Consider the following 13,137-nt stretch of genomic DNA (forward strand, 5'->3'; position numbering starts at 1 on the left):
CTGTGTCCGCGAGCGGACTTTCACAGTGACAGACCTGCTCGCTCTGAGCACCAGTGGCTGGGCAGTGGGCGCCAGGACTTACAGGGGGACACTGAGTTGTCAGAGTGAGGGCTGAGGCGAGACTTGCTCAGTACAGTAGTGCTGGCGGTATCCATTGTTCCCTGTTGAGCACTCCCCCCTCCTAGTGCGAAGACTGAGTGCCACCATCGCAGAGACATCATCAAACTGGATAACACAGGTTGCTTTGCCCAGAGGATTTACTGAAACTCCACCTCCCCCAACTTGTGGACCCACCTAAGACACATCTAGGTGTGTCCTTGCTTAGTCAGGTGCTCCTTGCTGAGCAGTGCCTAGACTCACACTGGTGGCAGCTGGCCTCGGTTTCTGGCGTGGCCTTTTGAGGCAACTGTAGGCACAGCATCTGTGGATTGCTTGCTGAATCTTAACAGGCTGGGGCTAAACTTGGCTTGTAGCTGAACCCCTCTCAGGACTGTGCCACTGGACACCTACTTCAGAAAGCCACACAAATGAGACCGGGAGACTTAAGAGTACTGCTTAGTACGTAGAAACAGACACAGAAAGGCAGCCAAAATGGGAGGACAAAGAAGCAGAAACCATATGAAAGAAAACAGAGACCCAGATATACTGGAGTCAAGCAATCTAACAGATGCAGACTTCAAAACACTGGTTATAAAGATACTCAATGAACTTAGGGGAAGTGTAAATTAATTCAGTGAGAACTTTGACAAAGAGATAAAAAACACAAAAATGGAAATGGAAATTATAAAAGGGAACCAGTCAGAAATGAAGAACACATTATCTGAGATGAGAAGTATATTAAATGGAACAAACAGAATGAATAAAGAAGAGAATCAAATGACCTATATAAAGAATGGGAAAGCCAAGGACACTCCATCGGAATGGCAAGAAAAAAGAAGCCAAGACTGTAAAAACAATTTAAAGAGCCTATGGGACACTATTAAATGTAAAAATATCCATGTCATATGCTACTGGAAAGAAAACAAGATGTCGAAGAGCTATTTGAAGAAATAATGATGGAAAACTTTCCTAACCTGGTAAAGGAAATAGACATAAAACTCCAAGAAGCTCAGAGAGTCCTCAAAACCAAGAACCCAAAGAGGCCTAAACCAAGACCCATCATAATTAAAATGTCCAAGGTTAAATACAAAGAGAGAATCTTAAAAGCAGCAAGAGAAAAGCAGTTACTTACCTACAAGGGAGCACCCATAGACTGGCAGCTGATTTCTCAAAAGAAACTATGCAGGACAGAGGGGCCTGGCACAAAATATTCAACATGATGAAGACCCAGAATATACAACCAAGAATATTTTATCCAGCAAAGCTGTCATTTACCTTAGATATATATAATTTTTTTTTTTTTAATGCCTACAGCACCTGGTATTCCTAGGTGGTCTCCCATCCTGAGCAAAGCTATGATTGAGAGTTGAAGGACAGATAAAGAGCTTCCCAGACAAAAATAAGCTAAGGGAATTTATCATCACCAAGCCAGTATTACAGAAAATGTTGGAGGGACTTCTTTAAGAAGAAAAAACATGTATCAAAAACAGGAATAAAGAATGGTAATAACTACATTCCCATCAAAAAGTACCTCAAATGGAAAAGAATTAAGTGCTCCAACCAAAAGACAGAGTGAGTGGCTGAATGGATAAGAAAACAAGACCCCTACTTTTGCTGCCCACAAGAGACTCACTTCAGATTAAAAGACACACAGACTAAAAGGAGGGAATGAAAAAAGGTATTGCTTTGATGGACCTAGAAGGTATTACGCTGAATGAAATGGGTCAAATAAAGACCAATATTGCATGATTTTACGTACATGTGGAATCTAAAGAACAAAATCAACAACAACAACAAAAGCAGAAATAAACTCATAGATACAGAGAATATTTTTAGGGATACTACGTGGGAGGGTGAATGGGAAGACAAAAACAGGCAAAGGGATTAAGAGGTACAAATGGATAGTGGCAGAATAGACATGGAGATGTAGAGTGTAGCCTGGGAAAGATGGTTAATAATGTAATAAATATGTTAGGGAGAAGAAGGGTACTAGATTTAGTGGGGTGATCACTTTGTAAGTTATGTGGATCTCTGATCACTATGCTATACAACTGAAACTGGTATATTATTGCATGCTGACTATAACTGAAAAAAAAATCTCATTGAATTGTACAACGTAAATACAAAAAATAAGTAAATGGAAAATATCCTATAAACCTATTAAAAAACAAAAAGGATTGTGTGGTGATCGTTTCCCTGTCATTGTTTCAGCTCCAAGTATGCTTTTATTCTGTGATGCTTGGTCTGGCACTCTGACAAAGGTATTTTGCAGTCTCCCTTGCTAGCTGGCATACTGTTTTAGTTTGCCAAAGGAGGAATTAAAGGGAAATTGGAAGGCAGGAAGGGAGAAAAAACTTGCTTCTATTTTCCAGTTTTTCAGCATCTCTCTAGCAACAGAGGGCTACAGCTGGCCTGCAGACTCTGTTTTACCAGCACTAGACCACCTAGCCCCATTAATAGCCAGCCCGAGATTCTTCAGAGATCTTAGATTCTAGTAAACCCACCTCCTACCCTTTTTCTCCAAGCTCCAGGGCATTTAGCTGCTTCTTGAAGTATCCTCCTTTTTCTGTTTCATTCCTTCAATATTATGTAATTAACTTCCTGTAATTAGTCTCCTGTTTGAAATTCCCAGTGTAGTTCTGCTTTCTTGGCTCTGATGGACAGTCCTACCTCTTTTCTTTTTTGCAGTATAACTACTTACTTAGTGGGCATACTTTGAAGACCAATGCCCTACTCTACTGGACATGACTGAGTCAAACCAGTGTTGAATTTGGTGGTCTGAGATAAGAAAAATAAATAAAGGACAAAAAGTCTTCCTATGATCAATTATTGACATATGAAGAGATAGTCGTACATATATAAAGTTTCTCTGAAGGTAAACCTTGCCAGTCAAGAATGGAATATCTTAAATTTTTAGCATTTTAGTATGAAATGTCTAAGATGATCTCTAACCTGCATGATAATCAAGTCCAGGGAAGAGCTGTTTAATATGTTTGTCATTACCAAAGCATAATTATCATCCAAATAATATTTAACTGGTAAATTTTCCCATAAAGCAACCCAACTATAAAATGTTTGTAGAGCCTTAAAAAAACAATTGCTTGCTTTCTTCTGAAAGTAACAATGCCCAATTTCACAGAGTAAAAAGAAAATCAGTTCAGCCCTAGTAGCCAGACTCTCTTTGTCCATGACTCTGGCTTCAGCCAGAGGGCTCTTTGTGGGGAGGGGATTGGAGAGATTACTCTCCAAGGATGGGTTCTTGTTTCAAGAACTTCCCCCTTGCTTCCACATATCCCTGTTTACCAAGATCTTGACTTGGGTGCACTTTCCAGATCTTCCAGAGATTGGGATGGGGAAGAATGCTGCGTTGTTCAGAACTGTCACTGGCAAAGACTCTTCTTGATCAAACTTTAGCTGGGCTCCTCTGAACACTCTTCCCAACCTGCCTTTAACCTTTTAGCTTCAGTGTTTGCCTTTGCATCACCCTGTTTTAGCAAGAATTCTGTCAAGTCGGTTTAGCCGGAGTTCTGAATATGTGATCACAATATCTAATTAAATTTCTTATCCACTCAGGTGGTTTATGATCATCCTGGCCTCCCCTCAGCAAGAATCTTGTTGGTCAGTCTAGCAAGAATTCCCCCCTGATGTCTCTTCTTAATAATTTTCCATCTACTGACATGCCCCGCCCCCCCCACACACCTGCTCCTTGCCTATAAATTCCCATTTGTTTTTGTTGCGTTTGGAATTGGGCCCGGTTCTATATGAAGTCTCTCTTCCCTAACTGAAATAGTTCCTGAATAAAATCTTTTTATTTATTTTAATCACTTCATCTACTGTTCAGCTCTGGTTTTCTCTAACATCACTTAGGGACTCACATCTGTCCTCCTGACTGTGGGCAGTTTTCTTAAATCTGGGCCCTAATTGAAGTTGTAAAGCGAAAAGGTGTAAGGAGCAGCAAGGGAAAATCCAGAGCTACTGGCTACATTATAAATGGTCTTGGTGCAAATGAACATCTTACTACAAATGGAATCCAATTGCCCTTCTATGCCTACATCACATCAGGTGCAAGTACAGAAAGGATATAAAAAAGAAGATAACAGTGACCTGGCCCATGGCTGGAGTTGGGGATGGGTGAGGATGAGGTGAGTGAGGGAGAACACTTAGTCTGGACGCAGTCTCACACACACACACACACACACACACACACACACACAGACTTCTCCCGCGGTCTCAACCCTAAAGGCAAGACTAGAAACAAAGTTCCACTGCATGTCACAGGTAAACTCTTGAGACCTCTGGGATAACAACAGTTACAGAAACGGTCACGCCCTAAGTCAGCCGCAGTCCCGCTCACACACCCACAACCACTCGCACATTCTCTGCGCGACAGATCCACAATCTGTCACACAACGACCTCCAATCACAGGACGTGATTTAAAATGCAGAAACTCACTGCACTGACAGAACCCGTCGTCCCTGGTGCGCAAGCCCAAAGTGTGCAGCGACAGTCACACACAAACCGCCACACCTAAGCATACGGTTACGAATGCGCACCGCTTCACCATTTCCTCACAGTCGCTCAAGGTCATTTGAGTGACTAGGATCGCCCAGGGTCGCACGTAGCTCTCCCGGTACCTGCTCCTAAGGCCGCGGCTGCTTGTAATGCTAACAGGAAAGCGACCCTTGCGGGCCCTCTGGGAAAGCCGCGGCGCAAAGCCTTCTGGGGCTGGTGGTTCGCGGAGTCGAAAGGAAAAGCTGAGTAGCTCGTCCAGGACCTTGCAGCTGGATGTTCCCCCAACAGAGCTCGGGATGCCGCGCGCCTCAGTCCCCGCCCCTGTCCGCCCCGCTGGGGTTTCTGGGAGGCGACGTCACAGGTCAGGTCGCTGGGCGGGTCTTCGGAGCCCGCGGCACCCGGGGGTGAGTTAGGCCTGGCTGGGCGCTAGAGCCAGCGGTCAGGGAACGGCTTAGGGTAGAATGGTCAGGCAGGCGTCGTTGGGGAGACTGTGTTACCACGTATAAGAGGCTACGGATGTGACAGCGTGTGATTCTTGTGTGTCACCGTGTGTGTGTGTGTGTGTGTAGTTGTGCACGATTGTGACTCCCTGTCCCTGGTATAAAACTGTGTGTTTGTGTGTCACTGTCTGCAGGTATGTTATTTTTGTATGGGTTTGTGAGAGACTGCGAGTGTGACATTGTTTGTGTGTCGCTTCGTGAATCTGTGTGTTTGTGATTATGTTAGACCACTTACTTGCCTCTTGTGGATGTAACTGTGTGACAGCAGGTGTGATTGTGTACCCATGCCCTTCTATCTCTGCAGGTATAATTTTGTATGAGTAATTGTGACAGGATGTGTGACCTTGTGTGGTGTATAAGTGTGTGAGATTTTATGCGACTGTCTCTCTGTTGGAGTAATTGTATATCATCATCTCTACTTTTAATACGACTGTGTATGTGTGTGACATGGATGTGATTGTGCAACCATGTATTTGAGTGTGACTAGGTAAGAATTTTGTGTACGTGTGACCTAGTGTGTGATTGTGAGGCACAGGAAGATTAAAATTACTTGCCCAAGTTCACACAGTTAAGTGACAGAACTAGGATTTGAACCCAGGCAGTTTGGCTCCAGAGCCCTTGTTTTTAATTACTAAAGTGAAAATTGGGGAGCCTGGGTTTTGAGAGTGTTGGAGAGGATTGTCCATGGTCTTGGGCTAGGTACCTTTGGGATATGGTAACAATCTGGGTCTCTTCCTTCAGTCCCCAAGTGAGTCACAGGACCCGGTCTGAAGACTTGGTAATGAGACCATCCTCAAATTGGCTTCCTATGGAGGAGGAAAGCCCGACCCGAAAGCCCAGTCTTCCTCTCCTTAGGCTGCAGAATTGGAGATTTTAGCATTTTCTTTGTCAAACTCTTCCATATTTGGTGTCGAGAGAGGCCAATCCATGGCTCTTTTTCTGATGTACCAAGTGAGCTAAATTTTTCGTTCTGATTTTCTCAGTTAATAAAAATGTTTTCATTTTCTTTCCAAATATGTGTAGAATCTAAGAAGGAACAAGGGTGACACTTCTTTATGCCAGGAGTTGACTCATGCAATTTTGACAGAAATAAAGGTTCTGAGAGATGGATTAACTTGCCCAAGGTCATGTAAACAAGTGAGTGAAGGAGTGGAGAGTCAGCCTTTGCTTGGGGGCTGTGTAAAGCTCAATCAAGTCTAACACTACCTTCTATCAGAGACTGATGGCTCATTTCAAACTTGGAAAATATTACCCAAGAGATACACAGCTATTTGCAAACAAATTTAAAAGACATTTTTTTTTATGCAGATGCTACTTAGGGCTCCCAGATGCTGATAAGACTTCTATTCTCCTCTCCGTGCAAAAGCATTTATGGACAATTTCAAGCTACATTGCCCTAAGGAAATAACTTTATTAAAGCCTAAATTGGCTAGTGCAGAGTAGAACAGACTGGGAGTCATGTCTCCTAAATTCCAGGTCAAAACAACTATCCTTGTTTTCAGAATGAAGAAATGTTGGCTCTGAGAGGACAAGAAACATATGTGAGGCAGTAGAGTTTGTTACTGGTTTAGTGTTAAAATTTTACAATATTTGCCTCAGGCTGCATTTCTGAAGAAGAATAATGGTAACATTTGCCTTCTCTGAAGATGCTTCTCTAAGAAATATATGGCATTGATTCTTCATGTTATGTTGAATATTTTTCATTAAGACTGTGGTCTGTTGAAAGAGGACCAGTTTTTGAGTCACATTGCAGTTCGACTCTTAGGACTTTGAGTTAGTTGTTTAAGCTTTTTGAACTTCAGTTTCATTTGTTGGTAACATGGGGATAGTAGCACGTGCCTTTGTGGTTTTGAGGCACAGTAAGATGTATTCATTTATCAAATAGTTTTTGAGCACCTATCGTGATTCTGGCATTCTAGCACCAGTGAACCCCAAAATCCTAGCTCTCTTAGATTGAGAAGACAACTATTGATTGGGAAGATAACAGTAAACAGAAAAAAATAAGTAACATACTCAATGGTGATAAAAGCTAAGAAGAAAAGTAAATCTGGATAAGGAAAAAGAAACTGGATAAGGAAGGGAGGTTTTCTTTAGATAGAATTTTCAAGGAAGCTCCTCTTATGTGGTGGCAACTGAGCACAGATAAGGATGAAGAGTGGGAGTGAGCCATGTCCAGGCAGAAGGAAAAGCAAAGACAATAGCCTTGAAGAAGGAGTGTATGCAGTGTTTGAGGAACTGTAAGGAAACCTTTGTGCCTAAAGTGGGGTGAACAGGAGTGAGAAGGGTAGGAAATGAGGTATGTGGGGCAGCCAGGGCCAGATTATAAACTGTCTTGTTGGCCATAGGATGGACTTTAGCTTATGTTGAGTTCAGGCTATGTGTCCTTAATATCATTCAAGACTTAAAGGGTTAAGATCAGCTTTGGCCTTTTTCTCAGATCTTGGAAAGGAGTAGGCCTGAGGCTAGGGGGACCATAAAAGGGCAATAGTTCTATCTGTGTAAGTCTCAGATCAGCAACATAGGGCTGGTGTGCTATTTTTTTCTTCCTTAACTCTGCCTTCACAGGACTTTATTTTCTAAGAGAGAAAATTGAAGAAGGAAGGAGGAATGGCTGTTGGACTTTGTAAGTCCATGTCCCAGGTAAGTTGATGTTTTCGCTTTGTTTCCAGAAATTCCACTTCAATATTCAGGACTTTAGACTACGGAGAGAGTCACAAATAGCCCAGTAAGCACTCTTTCTACTTTTCTATTGCCACCATTTGTTCATATAATCCTTAAAAAAAAAAAAAACATTTAGTATTTCTTTTACCCAGTATTGTGCTCAAATTTATGATGAAATAGAACTCTTCTCTTTAGATGGATCATGATTTTTTTGTGTTGGAGATGAATACAAGTGAAACAAAGGATAGAGTGTGATTATTAAGTGCCTTATTAAATATGTCAAGGAGGCCTCTCTGAGGAAGTGACATTTAAGCAAAGAAATACCTCTGTGAAAGTAGGAAGTTTTGTGGAGATCTAGGGAAGAACTTTAAAAGTAGAAGCAATAGGAAGTATGAAGTTACTATGGTGGAAGCATGTTTGATGTGTTATGGGACTAACACTGAGCCAGTATCCTTGGAGGCAAATGAGCACTGTGAAGTCAGAGGAGTAGGTAGGGAACAAATTATGTAAGCCCTTGAAAGTCATGATCAGAACTTTGAGTTTTGTTCTAAGGGAGGAGGAGAACCATTGGAATGTTTGTGATATGTTTGATTTATGTTTTAAAAGGAAAAGAGAAGTAAGGGTAGAAGCAGGGGAGTCATCCAGGAGACTACAGCAGTAATCCAGGTGGGAGGTGATAGCTGCCTGGACCTTGGTGGTGGCATTGGAACTGATGAGATTCAGGATATATATAGGAGATAGAAAATAAGAGACTTGATTAGGGATCGGTTGTGAAATATGAGAGGAAGAAAGACATGATGAATGACTACAGAGATTTTTGATCTGGGCAACTGTGTAAATGGTCATGCCATTTACTGACATGGAAAGACTAGGTGGGATGAGATAGAAATCAAGAATTGAGTTCCAGTTATAATAAGTTTGAGAGATTTGTTGGATATCTAAGTGGAATATTGATTATATATCTGGAGTTCAGGACTGGAGATGTGAATTTGAGAGTCAATAGTGTATTTAAAGCCAGAGGACAAAATGAGATTATCTTGAAGGTAGGGTTGCGGTGAATGTAGATAGGAAAGAAGTTAAAGGATCAACTTTAGGGCATTCATCATTTAGAGACTGACAAGAGAAAGAACCAGCAAAAGAGACTGAAAAGACTGATATGGAAGGAAAACCAGAAGAATATGAGTCCTGGAAGTCAAGAGTAGAAAATCTTTCAAGGAGGTGATAATCTACTGAGTTAAATCCTTTTGAGAGAGATTGAAGACGATGAAAACCAAGAACTGGACACTGGATTTGGTAACATGGAAGCTATTGATACCCTTGAGAAGAGCTACTTTATAGAGTGGTTGGGATGAAAGCATCATTGCAGTAGATTCAAGAGAGAATAGAAGGCAAAAAAAGTGAGATTAGAGTCAGTCGAGACCTGTGCTGTCCAATAATGTACCCAGTAGCCACATATGACTATGAATTGAGATGCGTTATGTGTATAAAATACATACCAAATTTTGAAGATTCAATACCAAAAAGAATGTAAAGTATTAATAATTTTATATCGATTGCAAGATGAAATGACATTTTAGATATATTGGATTAAATAAAAATTTTACTAAATTTATGTGCATTTTTTTAATGAAAAAGTTCACATATATGTGGCCCGCATTGTATTTCTGTTAGACATCACTGATCTAAACAACTCTTTGAAAGAGTTTTGTTATTAAGAGGAGTAGAAAAATGGGACAATAGCTAGAATGAAGTCATGAAGGGAATTTATTTATACGATAGACGATATTGCATCAGCTTATATACTGATAGGAATATTCCAATAAAGTGAGAAAATACTGGTGATAGATATCTCCCTGATGTTTACAAGGGAGAGGGTAATAGTGTTCTTGTATGGACAATGGAAGGATTGGTCTTAGATAGGAAGCCAAGAGTTTTATCTGTAGTAACAGAGAGAAGTCAGAAAAATGAGCATGGAATCAGGTCAATAAATACATATGGTGGGCTAGAGGATGAAGAATTTCAAAGCAAGAACAGAGAGGTGTTGGTGGTGATTTGAGAGATAGAAGGTATGAAATAGTCGGGGAGTGAGAGAGTGAATTTACTAAGGAAGTGGAGTAGAGTTGCTTAGCGGTGCTTTTGGTGGGATCTCTGGTCATATCCTAGAAGTACATTGGATCAACATGTTTATCAGTCTGGGTTCTGGCAAGAAACCTTTCAAAAGGGAACTATTTACAAGTATATAGAGACACTACAAAGGATAGTGCTATAGCTTGGGGCTCATAACAACAGAGCTCCTTTACTGAGTGTAGGCTTGAACCCAGGGATAGAGATATTTGAGCAGAGAGGGCCCCTGACAGCCACTGTGACCTTTGACTGAAGGACAGAGACCACAGTGGGCATTGCTGCGAGGAGGGAGCCAGGAGAATAAATCTTGTACCTCACTTTCCTCCCTCCCATGTCTTGCATGTTGGATTAACCCAACTGAAAATGGAATGGGAAAAGGGAGTCTCCCATGACACAGAGAAGTGTAGAGGGGCACACAGAATTTATACAATACTATGTAGTTGTGTTTTTTCTTTCTATAGCCACATTCATCTATTTTTACTTTGTAGGATAACTATATTTGATATTTTATTATTTTTTTATACAAAATGAGACCATTCTCTGCAAAATGGAACTCTGTCATTTTTAAGCATTGAGTACTCTTCATATGGATGTATTATCGGAGACTTCACCATTTATTCACTAAGTGGCAAATATTTCCTGAGTGTTTATAATGTGACAGGTTTTGTAATAGACACTGGATATACATGAGCTTATAAAACATATGTCCTTCCCCTAACATAGCTTATAGTATAGCTCAAACTCTTACTTGGACATGTACATTTTTTCCAGATTTTTTTATATAATGTTCCAGTGAAAATTCAATCTAAATTTCTTCACATACATTTCATTATTTCTTCAAGAGACACTCCTGGAAGTTTCTCCTTACATATAAAGTCTGAATTTTAGACCTATTGTTAAAGCCTAATTCAAGACCTTCCTTCACTACTCTGAGCCATCTGATATTCCTGTTTGGGTAATATAAAGGAATTCTCCCTATAAGAATGTCTTGATGCTTAATAGATGTAACATAAAATTTAGCCTTTGTTCATGTACTCTCATGTCATAAAACTCGGTTCATGCTATAAGCTAATTTTTTTCCTGTGTATATGCCCTTTCTCTTTCATTTCAAAAAATGCATAATTTTCAATGAGTAAGTCTGTTTCTGATAGTTTTCTTTTTCTCTCAAAATATTTGACTAACCTGGGCATGTACTTGTTCCCCAATAATTATTTTCCTTGGACCACTTAGAGATTGGAACTCTGATAGAATTTCTTCCTTTCTTCCTTCTTTCTTCCTTCCTTTCCTTTCCTTTCCTTTCCTTTCCTTTCCTTTCCTTTCCTTTCCTTTCCTTCCTTTCCTTTCCTTTCCTTTCCTTTCCTTTCCTTTCCTTTCCTTTCCTTTCTTTCCTTTTCCTTTTCCTTTTCCTTTTCCTTTTCCTTTTCCTTTTCCTTTTCCTTTTCCTTCCTTTTTTTCTGGGACTATATGGAGCACTTGGCAAATAAATTTTTAATTTTTAATTTTAGGGGTTGGTGACCTTTAGGGATGTGGCTCTAGATTTTTCCCAAGAAGAGTGGGAATGGCTAGACCCATCTCAGAAGGATTTATACAGAGATGTCATGTTGGAGAACTACAGGAACTTGGTATGGCTTGGTAAGAATGTCTCTTCCCCATTATTCAAAATCTTTCCTTTGGGTGTTTTTGCTTCCTCCATTGGGACTATCTGAAGTGCTTAACTGAATTTCTATTTCCTGTTCCCAGGAAATGATTTGAAGTAGTTTTGTAGAGTTAGAAATGAATAGCTCCCTTTGCTGTAGAATTGTGGTTTGGAATAGCAGCATCAGTATGGTATGGGAATTTGTTAAATTGCAAATTATGGGGTCTCACTCTAGACCATTCAGAATCAGAAACTCTGGAAATAGGCCCTGCAGTCTGGGTTTCAGTGACCCCTCCAAATTATTCTGATGCCCATGAAAGTTTTAGAACCTCTGTGGTATATCTGATTCAGTACATCTGAGTTGGGGCCTGAGAATATGCATTTCTAGTAGGTCCCTAGGTGATGGTGCTTCTGTTCTAGCAGTTTGAGAACCATTGCTATGGAAGAAGCTACATCTTCCTCATCTTTCATATAAGCATCATTCTATTCTCTAGCCCTTCCTCTAATGTACTTTCTTGCCTAATAACCAAGAGATTGAGTATGAGTGCTGGGACAGCTATAGCATATTCTCTTTGTCTCTCTTGCTCTCATTTTTCTTCTGTAAACAGGACTCTCCATTTCTAAGCCCAACATAATCTTCTTATTGGAGCAAGGGAAGGAACCTTGGATGGTGGAAAGAGAGATGTCAGATGGTCAATATACAAGTGAGTAATGGGGAACTGGGCGGGGAGGGCTATTATAAGGTGCCAACCCAAGTGATCATGAGCAGGCTGCCCTGCACTTGAGGCTTCCCTGGTTTCCGAAGGAAACTGAAATCTGTTTAGCATTTACTTCCCTAGAAACTTCATACCTTGTTTTTTTTCCTTCCTATTTCTATCAAATTGTACTCTCTATAGTACTTCTACCTATACCTAGAATCCCAGTCCTTCTCAGCTCTTCTTTCCTATTTATAGTCAGAATTATATACATTTATAGATTTCTTTTTAGAGTTTTTATTTTTATGAAAGTTACTATCAGTGTTATTTGTGAATATTGTTTTGGATTCAGTATAAACAAATACTAAATTCTAATTTTTTTGGGTGAGAAAATATTGGATAAAGACTAAACTAGAAAAAAAACAAGAAATGGCAACATAAAAATAATTATTAGAGACATGAAGGAAACACCAGAAGAAACTGCAAAAGATAAGAAAGTGGATCCCTTTAGAGAGAAGGAAACTGGGAAACAAGGCAAGAGACTGCCTTTTTTTTTTTTTTAAAGAATAAGCCTTTTAAAACTACTTGACTCTTTAAACAATGTGCATATATAACTTTGATAGTAACTTTCATTAAGTGATTGTCATAGCAATGCTGTGCGGATACCAAGATTATTTTTTCTGTACAACTTTTTATTTTGCCTATAGTTAATAATTACTAGGGTTTGTTTGTTTGTTTGTTTGTTTGTTTTTTGCTTAACTTTTTACATACATATTCCTTACTCAATTTCCAACTCCTCATCAATTATCTGTCTCTTAAGACATTCAGACACTTAGGTAATCTGTTATTTTCATCTTCTGGGAGAAATTCCCAGAGTCTTCAGATATGATTTACTCTGGACAAATGGCT

At 40.0% G+C, this 13,137-nt stretch overlaps 1 protein-coding gene across 1 annotated transcript in view; it reads left to right on the plus strand.

Annotated features, from left to right (window-relative positions):
• The first annotated feature begins 4,864 nt into the window (after positions 1–4,864).
• ZNF527 (zinc finger protein 527) overlaps positions 4,865–13,137 on the plus strand; it is a 28,253-nt gene continuing 19,980 nt past the window's right edge. Inside the window, exons 1-4 of the mRNA XM_039846242.1 lie at positions 4,865–5,016; positions 7,678–7,752; positions 11,403–11,529; positions 12,142–12,237. Coding sequence (XP_039702176.1) covers positions 7,720–7,752; positions 11,403–11,529; positions 12,142–12,237 — 256 coding nt within the window. The 5' untranslated portion in view covers positions 4,865–5,016; positions 7,678–7,719. The remainder of the gene's footprint in view (positions 5,017–7,677; positions 7,753–11,402; positions 11,530–12,141; positions 12,238–13,137) is intronic.

Source organism: Pteropus medius, unplaced genomic scaffold (assembly GCF_902729225.1).
Source record: "Pteropus medius unplaced genomic scaffold, Ma_sr-lr_union100, whole genome shotgun sequence".
Taxonomy (NCBI): domain Eukaryota; kingdom Metazoa; phylum Chordata; class Mammalia; order Chiroptera; family Pteropodidae; genus Pteropus; species Pteropus medius.